The sequence below is a fragment of the Capsicum annuum genome, chromosome 4 (genome assembly GCF_002878395.1).
Source record: "Capsicum annuum cultivar UCD-10X-F1 chromosome 4, UCD10Xv1.1, whole genome shotgun sequence".
Taxonomy (NCBI): domain Eukaryota; kingdom Viridiplantae; phylum Streptophyta; class Magnoliopsida; order Solanales; family Solanaceae; genus Capsicum; species Capsicum annuum.
In genome coordinates, this window is record NC_061114.1 from 218,367,097 (window position 1) to 218,389,715 (window position 22,619).

Below are 22,619 nucleotides of genomic sequence, written 5' to 3' on the forward strand. Positions count from 1 at the left end.
GAAATTATTTTTATGAAATTTAAATTGTAGTTAATTGTTTGAGATAAACTCAAACCTTATAAGTTATTAAGTCGTTATATAGAATTTGAAAGAATTTCTAGAATAATTGTACCAAGAAAAAATCAAAGATTTCCATATGCAATTTACTTATTATTATTTTAGTCAGTTTACTTACTTGGAAAAAGAAGTATGAGGAACTTAAGCTACCAGTGAAAGGTCAAATCTTTCAATTTTACAACAGAAAAATCTAAATTTTCATAATTTATTTTGATCTCCCACTTTACTTTTTCTTTGAAATGAACCATTTTAAATGACCAGCTATCAGAGATGATTCATAGTTTGTTTGCCATGAATTCAAGTTTGGAATTTTACCATAATTTATTTAGATTTATTGATTTCAAACTTGATTATTTATAATCATCAGAATTTTACATTTGAAAAAAGATAAAATTTGTGAACGGACTAAATTGAATCGAACGTAGAACCTTGAGGACCCATTTTCCTTTCATCGAAACTACAGGGACTGAATAATGCAGAAGTGCTTGTGAAGTTTGAATGGTCCCATTTGTCAGAAACGTGACCTGCCGTTTTTAACATGGCATGTGCTAACAGATGAAGACGTGAGAATGACGCACTACTATCCATTATTTTTTATTTTTACATTTTTACCCTTCCCGCTACAATATAATTCAAGATAGGAGTACTAGATAGCACCAACAAAGCAACAATATACTCGGTGTAATTTCATATGATGAGTGTAGAGCTTGTAAAATGTATTGCAGATCTTATTCTTATTTTATCGAGATAAAAAAGAATTTTCGAAACGCTCTTAACTTGACTAATAGATGTTAAAGTACAAAAGACATAATAAATAACATGAAATATATTATAGAAATCAGGAAAACAAGGCAGTAATAATAATGCAATAAGCAGCATCCAATGGTGTAATCTAGTAATTAATGAAGTGGTTTATATCTCAACATATATTAAAAATATTAAGTGATTTTTCCTATCTGTCCTAATCATAGTTGATATAGTTATTTGATATATTTTGTTGGTGAAAGAGGAAAGGTATTCTGTGAATGTAATTGAAATATGCGTAAGTTGACTCGAACGTCAAGATTATAAAAATATGATACAATAATAAAACATATATAATAACGCCAAATTTATCTCTCCAGGAGCAAAATAACATTAAACTAGCCGCTAACATTCTAACATAATTCACTATCTCGATAAACTAAAAAGAAAGATTTAGTGTACTAAAATTTTCAATGTGCGCATAATTTTGGGAAGGGACACAATCTTATCTTACATTTCTGCCAAAGATTGATTTCAAGGCTTGAGCTCGTGTTCTGATCATACAATAATTTTATCAGTTACTCCAAAACTCTCCTTTCACTATCTCCTAAACTCCATTTTTGTATTCATGTTCTCGATAAGTTAAAAGATACTCCCTCCGTCCTAAATTGATATGACACATTGATTAAGAAAAATGATTAATAACATGACTAATTTATCATATTATCCTTGATGTTTATATTTTAATTTGAAGAAAAAGTAATTAATGCAAAGGATAAAATATGAAATTTTTTTTGTCTTTTTTTAATTAATGAAAGTAAAATGAGAAATTAAATTAAAAAATTTTAGATGAATAATTTGGGACGGAGGGAGTAGAATCTAAGGCGTAATTTTTATGAATTTATGTGTATACAATTCTCCTTGTAATTATATCGAACATAATGACCATTGTATAGAAATTAAATTATCCGGCCGGACTTAACCATAGTTAATCTAGACCGGAGAGCTGATGATAGCTGTATACCGTAGTCCAATAATGACACGTTAGCTGGCAACCAATGCTAACCACGGTTAACTTTAACTAACCATAGTTCTCAACCGCAAGATTTTTTTTCTTTTCGGGATTTGTTAAGTATAAAATGGGCTTCTCAGCACAGAGAATGTATCAGATCTGAAAAATAGTAGAAAGAGGCGTCTTGATAAACGCCATTTCTTTCAATTTGAATTTTGAATTTGAAATTTGAAAGGCTTCCGAAAATGAGAGAGTGCATATCGATCCACATTGGTCAGGCCGGTATTCAGGTCGGAAATGCATGCTGGGAACTTTACTGCCTTGAGCATGGCATTCAGGTATCTGTTTTTCACCATTTTTTTTGTGTCTTTTATAACTTAAATTTTGAATTGTATTCGTATAGATCTGTTTGAATTCGTTGAATTTACGTTTATTTGATGCGAAATTCATTCAAATCTGCATTTTATAGTCAGATCTATGAGCTGCTTGAATTTTTTTGATTTATATAAATTGTAGTGCATTGAAAAACGATTTTGCATAGAGCCGTCTGATTTTTTTTTTTTAAATTTTCATTCATTTGATGTGAATTTTATTCGAATCTGTATTGTTTACACAGATCTACGGAGCTCTGCTTGAATTTTTTCGATTAATATAAAATGTTGTGCATTGAGAAACGTTTTTGTGTAGAATTTTCATTCATTTAATGTGGAATTTATTCGAATCTGCATTTTATACGCAGATCTATGTGCTCTGCTTGATTTTTTTTTTTATTAATGTAAAATGTCGTGTATTGATCTCTTCAAATGTAAAGCGTTTTTGTATAGATCTGTTTGAATTATTTGAATTTGCAGTTTGTACACAGATCTGATTAATGTAAAAATGCTGTGCATTGATCTCTTTAAATGAGAACATATTTGTATATATCTGTTCGAATTATTTGCATTTACGTTCAATTGATTTGAAATTTGTTTGAATCTGCATTTATAGGCAGATCCTTACAAAAATAAAATTTATTTCTATATGCATTTACGTCACTCAAATGTAATTTCCTATTACTAAAGCACATGTTCTGGTTTAAAATGATTTGAATGCACATGTGCTTGAGTAGTTGAAAATTCATACCATTGACATTATAAACATTTGAATCGGCACTTTTTTTGCTCAATCTGTTTGACGAGTAACATTAATTTTTGATTAAATCTCTTCAGATAAGAGGCTTTTTTCAGAAATAGATTTGATTTGTTATTCAAATCATTATTAGATAGATTTTTTTGAATAGATTGGATGAATGTCCATAGCATAGTGTAGATCCCATTAATAGAAAATTGTGTTTGTCTGTCTACATATTTCAGGTCGATCATAATGAATGCTATATTAACATGTGTATCTTAGAGATTATTGTTGTATTGTGAGGCACAAAGCACTGAACATAGATGTAGAGTTTATTGTGAATGAATGTTAGGTAGGGCTGTTATTCTTTGAAATGTTCGTTTAATGCATTCGGTAGTTAGGTTCTTTTGTGAGATTGATCTAAAATTATTTGGATATATGGAAGCATGTGAACCATAAGAATTGTGTCTGTTGCGAAGAACCTGTTTTGTGTGCATCACTGACGATCTTGTTATTTCTCCCAAAAGCCTGATGGCCAGATGCCAGGCGACAAGACAGTTGGAGGAGGTGATGATGCATTCAACACCTTCTTTAGTGAAACTGGAGCAGGAAAGCACGTCCCTCGTGCTGTCTTTGTGGATCTTGAGCCTACTGTCATTGACGAAGTCCGGACAGGAACATACAGGCAGCTCTTTCACCCTGAGCAGCTCATCAGTGGCAAGGAAGATGCAGCTAACAACTTTGCCCGTGGACATTATACAAGTAAATATTTGTACCTCATTGCTGCACTGCGTATGGATTTGTTCAGCTTGATCAAGTTCTTATATTTGTATTTTGTCTTGTTGCAGTTGGAAAGGAGATAGTTGATCTCTGCTTGGACCGTATCAGGAAGCTTGCTGATAACTGTACTGGTCTTCAAGGTTTCCTTGTTTTCAATGCTGTTGGTGGTGGAACTGGTTCAGGTCTTGGATCTCTTCTGCTGGAGCGTCTCTCTGTGGACTATGGCAAGAAGTCAAAACTTGGTTTCACCATTTATCCATCACCACAGGTTTCAACCTCTGTGGTTGAACCTTACAACAGTGTCCTGTCAACTCACTCCCTTCTGGAGCACACTGATGTCGCAATTCTTCTTGACAATGAGGCTATCTATGACATTTGCAGGCGCTCATTGGACATTGAGCGCCCCACATACACCAATCTGAACCGCCTTATTTCACAGGTATCAATTGTTATAAGCATATGCTATGCGTTTTAACTGCGAAGTTTCTTTAGTAGGGATATTAATTATTGTGCAATCGTGCAGGTTATTTCCTCACTGACTGCTTCTTTAAGGTTTGATGGAGCCCTGAATGTTGATGTGAATGAATTCCAGACCAACCTTGTTCCCTATCCCAGGATTCATTTTATGCTTTCATCCTATGCTCCTGTCATTTCAGCTGAGAAAGCCTACCACGAGCAGCTTTCAGTTGCTGAGATCACCAACAGTGCTTTTGAGCCATCTTCCATGATGGTCAAGTGTGATCCTCGCCATGGTAAGTACATGGCTTGCTGCCTTATGTTCCGTGGTGATGTTGTGCCAAAGGATGTGAATGCTGCTGTGGCTACCATCAAGACTAAGCGCACCATCCAATTTGTTGACTGGTGCCCTACTGGATTCAAGTGTGGTATCAACTATCAGCCACCAACTGTTGTTCCTGGAGGTGATCTTGCTAAGGTGCAAAGGGCTGTTTGTATGATATCCAACTCAACCAGTGTTGCTGAGGTCTTCTCACGCATTGATCACAAGTTCGATCTGATGTATGCCAAGCGTGCTTTTGTGCACTGGTATGTTGGTGAGGGTATGGAGGAAGGTGAGTTCAGTGAAGCACGTGAAGATCTGGCTGCTCTGGAAAAGGACTACGAGGAGGTTGGTGCTGAATTGGACGAAGGCGAAGATGATGATCATGAGGAATACTAAACAAACGGCTTTTATTTGTTGGATTGTATTTTCCTTTGGATGTTTTTCAATTGCTGCATTTAAGATACATCGACTGCTATTTTCCTATTTCTCTATGGTGTCTTCTCTTGTATGCTGAAATGAACTCTTCTGCTATGAAAAGTTAAACGTGCTTGTTTAAGTAAACTTCTTTGCCTTTTGTTTTCTTCTTCTTTCTATATTTGTAAACTAATTGCTCCATATTCTGCGCTGCTTCCTATGTTTGCGGCTCAGTAGACGCCAATATTCAGAATGAAACACAACAAAATGTTGCTCTCTTTTTACGGTTTTGTCTAGTTAACAATTTAGTCCCCTGCTAATGGGGGAAAGCCAATGTAAGTTTGCATAGTTTTATTTACAAGTAATTGGAAAGTACAAAACTAATGCCGTCCTGGATGATGATTCTTGATAAGTTAAAATGATAATACAAAAAGTTCTTTGGTTTTAGTACTTATATATGTGGTCTCGTCATTCAACCTCATACTATGAATACTTTATCCTTCATTTGTAGAGGCATTATGAGTCTACGCAATGCAACAACAAAACGATTACATTCTAGGGCTCCAAGTTTTCATTTTCTATTAAGGGCTTGATTCCATAACATCCTTTACTCATTAATCTAAGGCAGTCACCGGAAAGTTTCATAAGGTTGTGTCTTTTACTCCTCTTATTTGTTGTTTATACTTGATAGCATCACAATATTCAACTGCTAACAATCAGAACTAATGAGTTAAGCTCAAGACGTGCATGCCTGACCTCATACAAATTCAACTGTATCGTTTCTCATCTCAGGTAAACAAGTTATCCTCATTAGTTTTAGTTTGCATGTTCTTACCTGAAAATAGTGTGAATAGAGTATTTTCCAGATATAATTCTTTTAGCTGTCATTGTCAATGAACTTTTGCGAGTAATTTTGTTGACAATAATGGTGATACTGCTGCTACAATATTGAGGAGGAAGAGAGAATTTTGTAACTTTCTTGTATATGTTTTTGGGATAGAATATAAGTTAATTGTTAGTTGTTAGTTTGTTGCAAGAATAGACAGTCCTACATAGACTGTAGGAAGCTACACATAGACCGTAGGATGTTTCTATTTCTTCTCATGTAAGCCAATAGTTTCTATTCCTTCTCATGTAAGCCAATTCTATCTTGTATAAATCATGACATGAAGAATAAAAAAATCACTCAGAAAATTCCCCAATACTTGCTCTTCACTTTTCTACATGGTATGGTATCAGAGCGGTTAATCTTTTGAGTCCAATTTTTTCTCTCTCTCTTCTCATTCATGGAAGATCCTATAGTGATAACTACTCAAGCTCCACCTGTTGCTCCAGTTTCCTCTGCTTTGGATCAGAGCTGCCCCTTCTTCTTGCATCCTTCTGATTCTCCAGGGTTGCTACTCATTCAAACTCCTTTTGATGGGACTGGTTATGGAGCTTGGAGGAGATCCATGCTTATTGCTTTTTCTGCAAAGAATAAGCTATGCTGCATTGATGGATCTTCTCAGGTTCCTTCATCTCTTTCTCCTGATTTCAACCTTTGGAATAGGTGTAATGATATGGTAACCTCTTGGCTACTGAACTCTTTGTCCAAAAACATTGTTGGAAGTGGAAGGATCTTGAGGATAGATTTGGACAAACTAATGGAGCTCAACTCTATCACCTGCAAAAACAAATCATTGATTTAACTCAAGGGACCTCAGATATTGCAGGTTATTTCACTAGGTTCAAAATACTTTGGGATGAGAATGACACCTTGTATAACAAGGTTACTTGCTCCTGCACGTGTACCTGTGAAGGAAAGGAGAAGATGTTGAAATCTCAACAGGATGAGAGGTTGATTCAATTTCTTATGGGGTTGAATGATGCTTATGCACCTATGAAAAGCAACATTCTTATCATGAACCCTCTTCCCAGTGTTAATCTTGCTTATTCTTTGATTCTTCAAGATGAAAAACAGAGGGAAGCTTACAAGAATCCATCTTTTCCAGGAGAACCCTTTTCTTACTTGGTTACTCAACAAGTCAGTCATCAGCCTAGCACAAGGTTCTCCTGTCCTAAATCCACCCAATCTATTGACTCAAAGGCAAGAAAGAATTTGGTGTATTCCCATTGCAAGAAGCCAGGACACACCATAGAAAAATGCTACAGAATCATAGGATTCCCAGCAGATTTCAAGTTCACAAAAGGTTCCAGGACACATAGGACATTAAGAGGGAATGCTGTGATGACCCCTGAATTTGTCCCCATTTCAGATAACCCTTCTCAGGTTTCTTCCATCTCTCAAGATCAATTCACCCAACTTGTCAAGCTTCTTCAAAATGTACAGATCAATGACACGGGGATCTCAAATTCAACTATCCATGCTAATGTCCTCCAGTGTGATGGTAATATCTTTCATAACCTTATAACTTATTCAACCTATGCTAATTTCTCACATTGGATCATTGATTTCCTGACCTTGTTCTACATGATGTACTTCTCATTCCTTCATTCAAAATTAATCTTATCTCTGTGCAAAAATTTTGTAAACAGTTGCTTTGTCATCTTACATTTCCCCCACATGTTGTGTTATGCAGGCCTTTCAATGAAGATCTCTCTGGTTGGTAAAGCAAGAACAAGAGTCTATATCTTTCATACAACAAGTTCTCAATCACGCTTTTTCTTCAAGTCTCAATTAGATCCTAGTTCTAGTATTTCCAACTTTGTTTCTAGCAGTACTTTTGGACCTGTAAAATCCCATTCTCTGGTGGCATTATGGCACAATAGATTGGGACATCTACCTTTTCATGCAATGAAAAAATTGAGTTTTATTTCTTCTTTAATCAATGAAAATTGTTCTTGTGATGTATGTCCTTTGGCTAGGCAATCTAAGCTACTTTTTTTCCATAGTTCTATTAAAAGTTTAGCTGAGTTCGATTTGCTACACCTGGACAGTTGGGGACCTTACAAATCACCCACTCATGATGGTTATAGATACTTCCTCACCATAGTGGATGATTTTAGTAAAATGACTTGGACATATCTTTTAACCGCTAAAAGTAATGCTTTCCCAGTTTTCAAATCTTTCATAGCTCTGATTGAAAGACAATACAATGCTAAGGTGAAAATTGTAAGGTCTGACAATGCTTTAGAGCTTGGGGGTGGTTCTCTTCTTGCTGAATTTTTTACCACTGCTGGTATAATACATCAGACTTCTTGCATTGCTTCCCCTCAATAAAATGGAGTTGTTGAGAGGAAGCATAGATACCTCCTAGAGACTTCTAAAGCTCTATTACATTAGTCAAATCTTCCCATATGCTATTGGGGGAATGTATTCTTACGGCTACATATCTAATTAATAGGTTTCCCTCCTCTGCTCATCATAACAAAACACCTTTTGAGCTATTTTTTGAAAAACCACCTACATATGATCACCTTAAGAGCTTTGGTTGCCTATGTTTTGCTTCTACCCTTGCACATAATAGAGCTAAATTTGGCCCCAAAGCTATCCCTTGTGCTTTTCTAGGCTATCCACCAGATAAGAAAGGGTACAAATTACTAGATTTGAAAACCAGGGTTGTGTTTGTTTCCAGGAATGTGAGATTCCAGGAAAACATATTTCCATTCTTGTCACATTCCACACCATCTATTTTCCCAACCACTCTTTCATCTGCAACTGATGACTTACCATCTACTACTCTGTCACCATACTCCACACAACCTGAGATAGCTTCACCTAGTCCTGATCAACAACCTCCTGATCCTAGTCCTCCCACCTCTTCTCAAAATGATCTACCTTCTAGTTCCGACTCTTTTACTCTTGTTCCTGCTGAGCCAACCAAAAGATCAGAAAAGCAACACAAGGTACCAAGCTATATTAATGATTATATTTGCAATTCTGTTTACTTTACTGATGTTACCTTAACCTGCTTTACCACTTCTTCTAATCCTACTGTTCTTTCTTTTACTGCTTTATCTATCCCTAATCAACATCTCTTAAACTCCCTCTCTAGTATTTTAGAACCCAGAACTTTAACCAAGCCATCATGCACCCTGGATGACAGAAAGCTATGGAAGCTGAGTTTGAGGCCCTTGAGTCCAACCACACTTGGGACGTCATTGAATTACGGATTGATAAGAAGGTCTTGCCATGTAAATGGGTCTATAAAGTCAAGCACAAGTCAGATGGGTCCATTGAGAGATTGAAAGCTAAACTAGTGGTTCGCGGTGATATTCAAAGAGAAGGGATTGATTTTAATGAGACATAGTCACCTTTGGTCAAGATGACCACCATTAGATGCCTCTTGGCAGTAGCATTTAAGAAGAACTGAGATTTAAATCAGCTTGATGTTAATAATGCTTTCTTGCATGAGAATTTGCAAGAAGAAGTCTATATGAAATTTCTCCCAAGCATGTCCCCTCCCAGTCCTAATCATGTTTGCAAACTGCGGAAGTCACTATATGGCCTGAGGCAAGCCTCAAGGTAGTGGTATGCTAGATTGGCTACAACACTACAATTCAAAGGCTACACTTCTTCCTTAAATGATTACTCATTGTTCTTTAAACATAATGGTAATCTAATCTCTATCCTCGCTGTGTATGTAGATGGCATACTGGTCACAGGGAACGATGTTGCAGAGTTGCACAGTCTCAAGATATTCCTTAACACAGAATTCAAAATTAAAGATTTGGGTACCTTGCATTACTTCCTGGGTATGGAAATCCTTCATGAATCTCAAGGTTTGATCATTTCCCAATGTAGGTTCACCCTTGACCTCCTCTCAGAATTCAAATGTGACTATTTGCTTCCGGTTTCATCTCTTTTGGACCCTTCTTTCAAATTAACTGCTGATTCAGGGGATCTTTTACTCAACCCCACCATCTATCGGAGGATAATTGGTCGTCTCATTGGTTGTCTCAACTATCTCACCCACACACGGCCAGATATTTCCTTTGCCGTTCAACATCTCTCTCAATTCATGCACTCTCCTCGCACACCTCACTACAATGCTGCTCTGCGTGTTCTTTGTTATTTAGCCTTGACCCTAGTCAAGGTTTGCTCATGTTGTCCTCTCTCTCTTTTTCTCTACTCGCTTTTTGTGATGCCGATTGGGCATCGTGTGTTGACTCCCGACGTTCAATCAGCGAATTCTTCATCAGTTTAGGCGGATCACCAATTTCTTAGAAATCTAAAAAGCAAGTCTCTATTTCCCTGTCCTCTACTGAAGCAGAATACCGCTCCATGCGTAGATTGGTCTCTGAGCTCACTTTGCTTCACCTTTTCCTTCGAGATCTTTCTCTTATACCTGAGCTGCTTATACCAGTTCACTCGGACAGCAAAGCCGCCCTTCATATTGCTAAAAATTCGGTCTTTCACGAGCGCACAAAACATGTGGAAATTGATTGCCACTTTGTCAGGTAACAATTTCTCTCTGGTCTCATTTCTCTAAATTTTGTGCCGTCTTCTTTTCAACTGGCGGATATTTTTACTAAACCATTATCGGGACCTTCTCATTTCTCTGTATTTCCTAAGTTAGGGCTCTCTTCTACACCCTCCAACTTGACGGGGGTGTTGACAATAATGGTGATACTGCTGCTACAAATATTGAGAATGAGGAGAGAATTTTGTGACTTTCTTGTATATGCTTTTGGGATAGAATATAAGTTAATTGTTAGTTGTTAGTTTGTTATAAGAATAGACAGTTATACATAGACTGTAGGAAGCTACACAGAGACCGTAGTAAGTTTCTATTTCTTCTCATGTAAGTAAATAGTTTCTATTCCTTCTCATGTAAGCCAATTCTATCTTGTATAAATCATGACATGAAGAATAAAAAAAATCACTTAAAAAAGTCCCCAATACTTGCTCTTCACTTTTCTACATCTGCTTCAATTATTGATTGCATTTCTGCGTATGGAAATAAAACTGGAATAGCGAAAGGATTTGGATGAAAAATAAGAGATTGAGTCTAGGCCTCCAAGAACTAGAGTATGAGTGCTAGATCTGCAAAATAAACCAGGTATATTTATTTGTGTTGCTGGCCTTCCACGTGTCGGAGAGATTTGATGTGAAACAACAGGGGTAACTATAGTCAAAAACTCAAATGGAGAGTATATTTAAACTATTTCTCAAAGTAGAAGAGTAAATATGACCCGTTATTCGAAAAAAACTATGACAATTCTGAAGTCCTGTACTAAAAACATGTTAAGCAAGTTTATGCTTAAACCTGGATGCAGTACATGACCTGTGTGAAAATTTAACAACGTCCCAATCTTTGGATGAGACGATTCTCAATTTCCAATCTCTTCTTCATCAACAATGTATACCTGTCAACAAGGTCTTGATCTGCAGCAGGCACTGCAAGTTTGCAGCTTAGGGATGTCTCCTCTAATTTCCTCAGATACATATCAGAGATGGGCACGAATTTTCCCTTCTGGTTACACAACCAACCGTGGGCAGCTCTCAAGGCAGCACCAAGGGAAGCTGAATCTGTTGAAACAAGTGAAAGTCTTCTTACAACAGATGCGCGAAATTCGCTTGCTCTCACGGTATAGCACAATGTAAGAGTATGCTCAAGAGAACTGCCAGCAGAACAATAGAATGAGTATGTTTACCTGGTTTTTGGACGGTATAGACGTTGCAACCAAAAATAGAAGAAATCATTCTCAGGATATGATCATTTGCAGACGCTCCTCCAGTTGCAATTATCTTTTTGGGCGGGGAAGGCATTCCAAGTCTCTCAGCATGAGCCCGCATGGATAGCAACTGCCCCTCAATCAACGCTCGAACCTGTAAGTACCATTTACCTCCATTTGTGTTTGTGATACTAATTAAAGTCCTTTATGATTCAGATAAGTTCTGCAATCCAAGGCCACTTACCTCTGAAGGTGGATCAAACTCCTCTACTTCGTGTTCTATTACACCATCCATGGAGTCAACCGTGAAATTTTCAAGAATGTAGCGGTGGAATCCAACTGGAGACCAGGCTTGTGAGTTTTCTCATAATCTTTTCATGACATGGAAAATAAATCAACTGGTTTATTTCAGTTTAATTGTATTTTAGGAGTGCACTGACCTGGAAGAGGAGGAAGTATTTCATGCTCTTTGTAATAAAAACCAATCTTTCCACCTTTTGCAAGTAAGAAGTATACAAAGTTTATAGAAAAGCTACAGTTGATGTGATCTGAATCAAATTTCACTAACCATTCAGAGGCGGAGTTTGCTGTAAAAACATATTGAAAACCTCCCAAGATCCATCCGCATAGCGATCCCGTATATCTACAAGGGTTTTCAAGCACTTGTCAACAAGATGTACCCCAACTTCAGATATATTTACAGTAGTAAATCAGATACAAGCGTAGTACCTTCACGAGTCAAAGAACCATTCTTGTAGACCAACATTACCATGAAGCTTTTGGTATCTACTGGATTAGGAAATACATGCCCATCTAAGCTCGGTTTATGGTCAGTGGCAAACCCGAACACCTGGGTAATCGGCATGATTACATATAAATAATGTTTACTAAGAGCTCTGATAAACGTTCTTGATTTATTCTTCTCCAAAATATAGTTCAACCTTCAGAGCATAAGGAAAAATAAAATTGTCTCTTCTGCACATATGGCATCTTTATGCATCTCTTTGACCCTAAAGTCGATGCAATGTATGCAACCAAGACAACAAGCATTAAGTCTCTTACAGTGTCACTTGTGCCAAGACTGATTGCCAGATCTCCATAAGCATCGAGGGTCAACCCTACAGGATCCAAAGGTTCAGTTAGTGGTAATATGCCGATGGTGTACAACAACTCTACTATGTCTCAATCCCAAACCAGTCCGGGTATACAACCACAGAGAATCTAAAACAGGCCGATTACAACTGGCAAATGAATATGCGAACAAGATGAGTTTATCTATGTACTGGAATCTCCAGTGGTGCAAACAGCAGTTGCTTAATGTTCTTATTCATCATGGAAAACTGAAAAAACAAGGGAATTCACCTGCTAAGCTGTTGGGGTTGTCTCCAGACCATTGAACGACTACACAATTTTTGTTGAAGTGGTACCTGTAGCTGTTTCTATCAGAGAAACACAAACTAACAGAAGAATGAAGCAGAAATTGGCATCCTAATGAGTGAGTGCATCATAGAATCAAAGCCATGAAAGATGAATTGAATCAAAGCAAGAATGAAAAACTATTGTAAAAAGGCAACAAAAGTTTGTAAATAGCATGTCGATTTTCGCTAACCTCTCAACATAGTAGGAAGCAATAGAATCAGCAACAGCATAAGCAGGGGCTAACTTCCCAAGTTTCTCTTCTAAACCAGGTGCAGTAGCCTAGAACAAACACAATTTCGAAACAATTAATATAGTAACTCTTAAATAAGCTACAATCTTACTGCAGTAACATGACTACATCAGATTTCAAGCACAAGAAACAACCTCCAGAGCTATCTTAGACCAAGTTCTGTGCTCAATGTCCATGAGATTCATTCCTGCTCCATCAGTTTGATCAATGCAAGCATAGCTCCCGATAAGTAGAGATGTCATAAAAGAACTAACCAGGGATACCCTCTCTGTATTCTGATAAATTTCAGGCCGTGTTTCAAAAATCTTTCGAATTTGAGGACCAACATATCTTTCATGCGCACGAGAACCAGTAAGCCTGGATAGCTCTAGACCACCACCAACAGCTACCTCGATAGCTTTGCATTGTTCAGTTGTGCTACAATCCATCCATATAGGCGATTCTTCCATCGAAAAAGCACCAAGAAATTGACTCACAAGTGGTTCTTTAGGATCCAATGATGATAGTATTTCAAAACTCCCATTCTTCCAATAAACACTACCATGTTGCTGAGCACTACCAGAAACAGAAACAATTTTTCCAAAGTCCAAATTTGACTTTTCAAGTCTCTGGAAAATCAGGTCTAGTGCTTCCACCCACATCAATGTTGGTGACACAATTCTGCCACTAACAACTTGGTCTCTAAAGACTCCACCTTTGGTATTATAGTGAGGCAACTCAGAGTCATAGTTCACAAGTTGTGATATAACTATGTTAAGATTAGCATCTAACACAGTTGCCTTCAGTGACCTAAGAAATCAAGAACCATATTAGTACTTTACTTACAGTTAAAGATTCAATTTTTATGATCAGTTTTTTTGAATCTTGAATACTTTGAAGGATTATCAAGTTCAAGAACAAGCAAAAGGGGTTAAGCATATTGTTTTTATGATTATGGATGAAAACAAGTTGGGAAAAAATATAATTTTTGATTAACTGTGTTATCTAATTCAGCTAGAGACATGAAAGAACTTACTGAGTGGAACAATCAAAGCCTAGGAACAATGAGTCCTGAGGGAGGGAACAATCTTCCATATGAGAAAATTTAATGGAAAATTCAAGCAAGCTGAGCAACTAATTAGAATTGATTAAACACCAGCTTTATTTTTGTTTGGTAAGTATAAAATGAAATATGAAAGACTAAATTTATATATTATATTTAATTAATGGTATAAATTAATCACTAGGAATAAATTTATATGAATTAAACATGCGTAAATTTATCTCACGTACCAAATGTCTACTACAGCCAGAGTCCGAAGATCATTAACTTTTCAAAATAAGGACCATCCATGATAAAAACAAATCGTTTTTAAATTGTCACATCGGATGGATGAAGCACCGTAATTAGGAGAAAGGAGCCAAAGTTACAGCCTGTTTAATTTTTGTGAGGCCCAAAATGGTTAAAGTTACTTACCGCCTCTCATGTAATATTTTCTAAGATATTTTCTTTTAAAAATAGTTGTTATATTTAAGATTTTAAAAGATAATTAATCATTTTTTTTAACCATTTTTTATATTAATAGAAGAAATTCGCCTAATCCATATTAAATAAGATCATATTATTCAATTTGTAAACCTTATTAATTTCTCCATAAGAATTGTGAAAAAAAAAACAAATATAACAAATAATTTGAGACGAACGGAGTATTTTGGAGAATTGAAGTGTTTCGGATTTTCCTTTTCTTTTTTGGGTAAACGTTTTGCAAATTTTTAGGTTTAAAATAAGTGTTTTTAAATAGTAGATGTAGTTTGTAATTTTCCTCTCAATGAACTTTTGCACTAGTATTAATTGCATTTGAGAACCTTTTGCTAGAGAGCAAATCATGCATAAAACCCACATATTCAGCGACAGGAGGAGGATGCATGCATTATAATTAAATTTACACTGGCTATCTTACTAATCTCTTATTCATTTTTGTATTTATATGGCATCATCACTAGTGAAACTTAGGAGCAAATCATCATGAATTCAAATATTCAATCATCTGATAGCCTTGTCGAATTTGTTTACAACATAGGCTTATTCTAACTTAAAAAAATAAAAAAAGTTCTTATTAGGCTCAAGGATAAACAGAGTCAAATAATCTGACATCTTTGCTTCTCTCAAATTATTTGGAGCTGGCTGCTGCATAGAATAATCTCAAGATCACAAACGCCCCAGCTTCTCGATGAGGCAATTCTCAATTTCAGTTCTCTTCTTCATCAACGTAGCATACTTGGCGACAAGCGTCTGGTCTCCTGCTGTTGCCGCGAGCTTGCAGTTAAGTGATGTCTTCTCCATCTTGTCCATGTACATGGATGAAATCGGCACAAAACTGCCCTTCTTGTTGCACAACCAACCATGAGCTGCCCTTAAGGCAGCACCAAGGGAAGCCGAGTCTGCAAGTAGTACTCATTCTTAGTTAGGGATTGGGACGACTACCTACTGGATAAGCAGTAGACCGATGAGGTATTAAGGTGGGAAAGGAAACAATAGGGAGATTAACTAACCTGGCTGTTGAACTGTGTAAACATCGCATCCAAAGATGGAAGCTATCATGCTTAGAATGGAACTATTAGCAGAAGCACCTCCAGTTGCAATTATTCGCTTTGGAGGAGAAGGCAGTCCGAATCTTTCAGCATGAGCTCGCTTGGAAAGAAATTGTCCCTCTACGATGGCTCGAACCTGCAGATAGATTTGTGATTCATAAATGTAAGTTACTTATGCTTGAACTTCCACTTGAAATCTATGCAAAATGTGCAATAAAACAGGCAAGTATCTTGGCATGAGCACTGCTTTAACTCTAACCTCGGAAGGGGGATCAAACTCTTGCACTTCCTGCTCTTTTATTCCATCAAGAGAATCTCCCGTGAAGTTCTCAAGGATATAGCGGTGGAAACCAACTGCGTGAACCAGTTATTTCTTACTTAGAATTACCAGCATAATGGTTTTGATGAAAACAAGTAGCAAGATGCATGAGAACATGACACAGACATATAAAGATCAATTTTTAAAAGTTAAATGCCAACAAACTGAAGATGTCCGCGTGATATTTTGAGGCCTCAACATCTACATGTGCTATTTCTAAGCAAATTAATTGGTCATCATATGCCTTAGCCATTCTTCATCTTTTTGACAGTATTATTCTCTTTAGACTTGTAATAACACTATTTCCTTTTCAATGTAAAATCAACAACTCATTTAACAGAAAAAGATTCAAGCTGTATATGCAGAACTGGTTACACCCACGACGCTCACACATAAACAGCTAGAGACAGTTATATCTACATTAAGCAAACTAAAATCTGGAGAAAGACAGAATGACCAGTACCTCATTCTCAACGTAGATAAAGGCATAAAGCAAGAACATCATATACCAAAACAGTCATTAGTGAACTTACCCGGGAGGGGTGGCAGTATCTCGAAATCCTTATAGTAAAATCCTAATCTACCACCTGCAGCAGGTATCAGAATCATTTTAAATCCCAGAATAAATATACTATATGTACATTATTGTTTTACACTTTTACTAACCATTTAGTGGAGTTGTTTGCTGCAGATATTTGTTGAAAACATCCCAAGACTTTTCAGCATAGTGATTGCGTATATCTGCCAAGGATATGGTTCATACTCAATAAAATCGACTTTAGGTACTAATCCTTTTCTACTATCTGCTGAAATCAATATTTTACCTTCACGAGCTAGTGACCCATTCTTGTAGCACAACATTACCATGTAGCTTTCAGTATCGACGGGATTGGGGAAAACATGCCCTTCCATGCTTGGATTGTGGTCCTTCGTTATTCCGAAAACCTTTTAAAAGAAAGAGCATCATTTGGCCTCCATGTCAAGAATATGTACAATACTTTCTTCAAAAAATGCTTGGCATAATGAAAGGGAGAATGGTGCTGTGACAGAAGCACCAAGTACATAGGTCAAGATTTTAGTCCTTTAGCTAGGAAAGTACGATGAAGTCCCCTGTCACTAGCATTTTTTTTAGCACTTCATGCTTTTATGTGGTGATTTCTGATTTGTGAGTGGTTTTATTTTGTTTTGGTCCATTAGCCTAACAATTATCAAAAGTTGAACTATTATGTCATAAAGAAACAAAAAGAGTCGCTAATATGATACTAATAACAACCAAAACAAAAGGATAAACCCAACTTACTGTATCACTAGTTCCAAGACTAATTGCAAGATCCCCAGGAGTATTTAAAGTCAACCCTACACGTCAAAACGCCAAGTAATCAGGACATAGTAAAGTATTGTATGGGATAATAAAACTATCAGGTTGATACACACGAAATCCAGTATTGTGCAAAGCAGAATGGAAAATCACAAAAGGATGGTTCTAGAATAGATAAGTGTAACAATATTTTTGGACCTACTCACATGCGAGATTATGTATCAAGGATTATCAATATATTATACATCAAAACCCACTTGTGAGTGAATGTTTACGAGATTACACCATAAGCTCTAGGATCATTGAACAATCTATAAAGCCTAAAAACTAGTTCATGGCCAGAACTGAATCGTAATACATTAGGGCATTCTAATTTATGTCCATACTTGAGTAAACTCGAGACTCAGCTTCTTCCCCATTAACTTTGACAGAGAAAAGTTAGGACGTCAAATTGGGCACGAGATATAATTGAACTGTGCCTTCATAAATTTGAGATATACAGAACGAGAATCAAAACCATCTGGCAGTGCACGTCGTTTGCAGTAAACTATACAAGTGGACATACTTAAACAATGACCACATAGAAAGCAAGAAGTTCAAGAGAAGCATCTAACAGAAAATACACATAGAATTTCAGCAAAATCCTCTCACCGGCCAAACTGTTGGGATTGTCTCCAGACCATTGAATGATCAAACAGTCTTTCTTGAAGTGATACCTGGAAGATGATTTATGGAAGATTTAACTTGCAGATAGAAAATATAAGGACAGTATCTACATCTATACTAACACCTCAAAAGGGCAAAGATTTGGTGGAGAACATTGTGAACCAAGCTAGGCACTTCAAATCAAAGTGCCTCTCTAACCACTTCGCCCGCAAGAATAGAGAAGAGGCTAATCGAGACATCATATTGAATGCAGAGGTGTATCCAAGATTTGAACTTTATGGGTTCTAGTTGGGGATTATACCATGGCCCATTTGATTTACTGGATCTGTAATATTTTTTTAACCAACTTAATGTACTTTTTAACACAACAAAGTTACTGGGTTCGGACGAAACCCATAGCATACCATTGGTCCACCCCTGATTGAATGGATGATTAGTTTCTACTTGATCCTCTCTCCCACTGTCTATAGCCAGTTAGCCACTAAACCATCTCAATTTGTGTTTGCTTTCTGAAAATTATCAAGTATGAATAATGAACTGAAATGATAGGATAGAATAACAATATAATTAAACTTGTAATCAGCGGTAATCTCCACTCTGAAGATCCAAATATCAATTTGATCATCAGTGAAATTCTAGGTACAGACACAAAGGGGCTTAAACATGAATCCTCCCATGAACACCCACTGATCTAGCTCAAGAATATTAAAAAGAAAAGAAAAAAAGTCTTTAAATTCTTCGGATGAAACTAAGTTTAATGCAAGGAAAACATATGATGATCTACCTCTCCACAAAATAGGCAGCAATAGACCCAGCAACAGCATGTGCAGGAGCTAATTTTCCAAGTTTTTCCTCCAAGCCAGGAGCTGTGGCCTGGAGAACCGATTAAGGCACAAATTAACCAATCAACAAGAGTAAGATTCAACAAAACTCTAACAAAGAAGAATAGATAAGCACTAGTTTCTTCACTAACACATTAGCCAAGAACTGCTAATAAAAATACTAAATTGAATAGGAGTGCAGTTGGTCTAGTGTTAGGACTCTCGCTTTGGGTGCGAGAGGCACTGCCTTCCATTCTTATTACAAACCAAAATACCTTCAATATGATTTCGGACCACGCTCTCTGCTTAATGTCCATCAAATTCATCCCTGCACCGTCAGTGTGATCAATGCTGGCATAGCCCCCAATAAGCAAAGACGCCATAAATGAGCTAACAAGGGAGATCCTCTCAGTATTCTGATACACTTCCGGTTGTGTCTCAAACAACCTACGAATCTGCGGACCAGTAAATCTCTCGTATGCACGAGAACCAGTAAGTCTAGACAACTCCATTGCCCCTCCAACAGCTTTCTCCAGCGCCTTGCATTGTTCCGTCGTGCTGCTGTCCATCCATATTGGAGATTCTTTCGTCGAAAAAGCATCATTTAGCTGCTCTACCAACGATCTCTTAGAATCTAGAGATGATAATATCGCGGCACTCCCTTTCTTCCAAAACACACTACCATGCTGCTGTCCACTACCTGAAACAGCAGCAATCTTCCCAAAATCCAATTTTGATTTTTCAAGTCTCTGAAGTATCAATTCAAATGCCTCTACCCACATCAATGTGGGTGAAACAATTCTTCCATTTACTAACGGGTCGCGATAAACACCACCTTCAGTTTTGTAATGGGATAACTCAGAATCGAAATTAATCAATTCTGCAACCACAATATTCAGATTGGCATCAAGCACAGTAGCCTTCAGTGACCTGATAATCCACAAAAATTAAAACATTATTCAGTCAAACCTCATTATAACAACCATTCATTATAATAGCCTTTCACTATAACGACCTGATTTTTTCCAAAACCAAACCTATAACATCAGTCTAAGTTGCGCGGACTCTTCACTTTTGATGTTGCACCCGTGTTGGATTCTCCAAAAATACACTACTTTTGGAGAATCCGACATGCACCCACTGGCATTTTTGAAGAGTCCAAGCAACATAGACATCAGTGACATTCATTATAGTGGTAAGCTCATGGTAAATCACTCCTCTATAACAATCATACCGGGATATTAAGTATAAAAATAAGATATTCATGGTAATCTTCATTAGTGTCATGCACATATAATACATATATGGCTGTATATATATGCATAATTTTTTTGGTTAAATTGGCTGTTAAATTGGAGTAACTAGTAAAGTTGCTGCCATGTGACCAGGAGGTCACGGGTTCAAGCCTCGGAAACAGCTTCTGGCAGAAATGCAAGATACGGCTGCGTATGATACACCCTTGTGGTGGGCCCTTCCCTGGACACCGCGCATAGCGTAGCTTTAGTGCACCGGGCTGGCTTTTTAAATTGGCTGTTAAACAAATACATTCACTCCTTCGTGGTACACAAAATCATTAAACAATTTTTGCACAACTTTTGTTTATATCAATTAATTGAGATCTAAACTATAAATGTAAGTATACATATATAACAACAAGTCACATTACAAGAAACTTTCATGGCCCAGTGAAATAACTTTTCATGAAATCCCAAAATACCCAGCTGATAACAAACCTAACACATTACAAGAAAAATTTACAAAACATACCCAATTAGCAAAAAAAAAGAAACTTATTTATCAATGAATAGGAATATTAAAGATCTTGTAAATAGAAACATACTGAGTGGAACTATCAAAGCCAAGAAAAAGAGAATCTCGTGGAAGTGAAGAATCCGCCATTGGAACAGCTATCCAAATCGAATAAAGAGAATTGCAGTACGAGGTTTAAGCTTCTGTTTTTGATGCTAACGAGGTGGATTAAAAGATAGGATTATTACTGTTATTATTGGTTTGTTTTATAGGAGAAATTTGATTTGGATAAAGATTCAATCTTTGGATTTAAATAGATAATATGATGATTTTGAAAGTAAGTAGAGAGTAGTAATACTTAGATTTAATTATTAGGATACTAATCAAATTGTGTCCTGATGTAGTATTTCCTTTGTGTACTATTATTATGTTTTCTTTATATTACGTTAAATTCATGTTAAATGACGAAAAAACTTATTTTATGTAATTTTGATTTTATTGAATCATTACTTTTATTTGTATTTTTCTTCTCATTTGTATTTATTTATTACTTATTACTTAATAATTTTAGTCTATTCTTTATTCTATCTTTTAATAATCTTTTGTCCTACTTTCTTATAGATAGTAGCTTTACGTATTCCAATTATTAATATTGTGACCTTGCGCCACCACTGAAAACAAGATAACTTATCTAAATATTGCAATTATGAAATTAATACAATGTGATACAGTACAACAACATATAATATGATATGTTATAAAATGATACGTAATAAAAAAATATAAAAAAACTTTACTAAAGATCAATTTGTAGCTTTGAGAAACACTATTGGCGGGCATAAACGAGTTGACCTGAATTGAATATGGGTCACACTTGAATAAAATGGTTGCAAGACTGATTTACTAGTATAAATTGAAAAAAATAAGTTGAGAATGTCTCTCAAATCTTCAATTAATTAAAAGTGATAAGTGGATCTCACGATATTACTAAGTTAAAAAGATAAAGTCGTTTAAATAACTGGAGACAGTTGTTAGCCAATTGTAGTAATTGTGATACCATAATAAATTAGATAACTGTATTAATTGTGATACCATGATAAATAATGGATCTTGAGCCTAATTCAACTTTATAAGCTAGCTTATGAGGGGAGGATTGTCCAAGACCATATAAATAAACCAAGACCTTTAACCCGCCGATATGGAACTCCAACATATATTACACATTTTTGTTGAAGATTTCTTTTGTCACATTATGGAAGAATTTAAAGCGGTAGAAATTTGCTCCATCACGTTATTTTATTTTTTAATATAAGAAATATATTGAGAAACCATGAATATATTAGCGACACTCACTACCAAAAAGCAATTACAATTTTTCTACTATCATTTAGCCACAATTTTAACAAAAAATTTGGCTACTTTTAGGTTAAAAAATGTGGCTATGTTTATTTAAAAATTAATATTTATAAATATATATATATATATATTCTTTATTGATTTTCTTAGACATGGTGACAGAGATGCTTCAAAGATAGGAAAACAGAAATTCCTTCCATTAAGTTTTACATGTGGTCCTAGAGATATGCGTCAACGCTATATGTATGCTATTGCATTAGTGCAACATTTTGAAAAATCTGACATATTTTTAACTATGACCTGTAATCCTTCTTGGATAGAAATACAAGAACATTTACTGACAACTGATGAAGCTCAAAACAGACCTGACTTAATCAGTCGAGTATTCAAGGCAAAAGTTGAAGAACTAAAAACGGACATATTAAAAAGAAATATATTTGGAAAAGTAATCGCATTTATGTACACTATTGAATTTCAGAAGCGTGATCTTCCACACGTTTATTTTCTTTTGATTCTTAGTAAGGATTTCAAATTACTCACTCCTGAATCATATGATCAAATTGTTTCAGCTGAACTTCCTGATCCTAATGAAAATCTTTATTTATACAAACTTGTTAAGAAACATATGATACAT

At 36.0% G+C, this 22,619-nt stretch overlaps 4 protein-coding genes across 7 annotated transcripts; 2 read left to right on the top strand and 2 right to left on the bottom strand.

Annotated features, from left to right (window-relative positions):
- Positions 1-2,058: 2,058 nt before the first annotated feature.
- On the top strand, positions 2,059-4,880 carry LOC107867313 (tubulin alpha chain). Its single transcript, NM_001324941.1, is given in 4 exon segments — positions 2,059-2,151; positions 3,451-3,685; positions 3,772-4,142; positions 4,227-4,880. Coding segments are annotated over 4 exon segments (1,353 nt in total).
- Positions 4,881-6,184: 1,304 nt separating this feature from the next.
- Positions 6,185-10,045, top strand: LOC124898079. The gene is made up of 6 exons (XM_047411701.1): positions 6,185-6,460; positions 6,508-7,285; positions 7,478-8,077; positions 8,407-8,744; positions 8,945-9,032; positions 9,486-10,045. Exons 1-6 carry the CDS (start codon positions 6,185-6,187, stop codon positions 10,043-10,045), a joined length of 2,640 nt encoding a protein of 879 aa, XP_047267657.1.
- Positions 10,046-10,885: 840 nt separating this feature from the next.
- LOC107867312 (xylulose kinase 2-like) lies at positions 10,886-14,387 on the bottom strand. Of its 4 annotated transcripts, none has more exons than XM_047411078.1 (11): positions 14,201-14,387; positions 13,320-13,974; positions 13,126-13,214; positions 12,879-12,943; positions 12,579-12,634; positions 12,246-12,366; positions 12,085-12,159; positions 11,957-12,010; positions 11,761-11,855; positions 11,496-11,670; positions 10,886-11,370 (listed from the first exon to the last, which is right to left on the bottom strand). In XM_047411078.1, exons 1-11 carry the CDS (start codon positions 14,257-14,259, stop codon positions 11,138-11,140), a joined length of 1,677 nt encoding a protein of 558 aa, XP_047267034.1. In that variant the 5' UTR covers positions 14,260-14,387; the 3' UTR covers positions 10,886-11,137. The 4 variants fall into 4 exon arrangements, with proteins under 4 accessions (XP_047267034.1, XP_047267033.1, XP_047267036.1 ...); XM_047411077.1 differs by having other exon boundaries at positions 12,879-12,973; positions 14,201-14,357; XM_047411080.1 differs by lacking the exon at positions 11,957-12,010 and having other exon boundaries at positions 14,201-14,381.
- Positions 14,388-15,121: 734 nt separating this feature from the next.
- On the bottom strand, positions 15,122-21,029 carry LOC107867311 (xylulose kinase 2). Its single transcript, XM_016713483.2, has 11 exons — positions 20,721-21,029; positions 19,156-19,810; positions 18,844-18,932; positions 18,045-18,109; positions 17,376-17,431; positions 16,900-17,020; positions 16,742-16,816; positions 16,609-16,662; positions 16,016-16,110; positions 15,718-15,892; positions 15,122-15,606 (listed from the first exon to the last, which is right to left on the bottom strand). The coding sequence occupies exons 1-11, from the start codon at positions 20,777-20,779 to the stop codon at positions 15,374-15,376; spliced, it is 1,677 nt and encodes a 558-aa protein (XP_016568969.1). The 5' UTR covers positions 20,780-21,029; the 3' UTR covers positions 15,122-15,373.
- Positions 21,030-22,619: the final 1,590 nt, after the last annotated feature.

Excerpts from the sequence above, each read along its gene's own strand:
- LOC107867311 (XM_016713483.2), bottom strand. The coding sequence starts at position 20,779 with ATGGCGGATTCTTCACTTCCACGAGATTCTCTTTTTCTTGGCTTTGAT. Across the intron at positions 17,021-17,375 it reads GTCTTGGAACTAGTGATACA|GTTTTCGGAATAACGAAGGA; the intron begins GTAAGTTGGGTT and ends TTCTTTTAAAAG. Across the intron at positions 15,607-15,717 it reads TTACACAGTTCAACAGCCAG|ACTCGGCTTCCCTTGGTGCT; the intron begins GTTAGTTAATCT and ends TACTACTTGCAG.
- LOC124898079 (XM_047411701.1), top strand. The coding sequence starts at position 6,185 with ATGGAAGATCCTATAGTGATAACTACTCAAGCTCCACCTGTTGCTCCA. Across the intron at positions 6,461-6,507 it reads GGAATAGGTGTAATGATATG|TGGAAGGATCTTGAGGATAG; the intron begins GTAACCTCTTGG and ends CATTGTTGGAAG. Across the intron at positions 9,033-9,485 it reads TGATAAGAAGGTCTTGCCAT|ATGGCATACTGGTCACAGGG; the intron begins GTAAATGGGTCT and ends CTGTGTATGTAG.
- LOC107867312 (XM_047411077.1), bottom strand. The coding sequence starts at position 14,259 with ATGGAAGATTGTTCCCTCCCTCAGGACTCATTGTTCCTAGGCTTTGAT. Across the intron at positions 13,975-14,200 it reads GGCTTTGATTGTTCCACTCA|GTCACTGAAGGCAACTGTGT; the intron begins GTAAGTTCTTTC and ends TTGATTTCTTAG. Across the intron at positions 13,215-13,319 it reads GGTCTAAGATAGCTCTGGAG|GCTACTGCACCTGGTTTAGA; the intron begins GTTGTTTCTTGT and ends TGTTTGTTCTAG.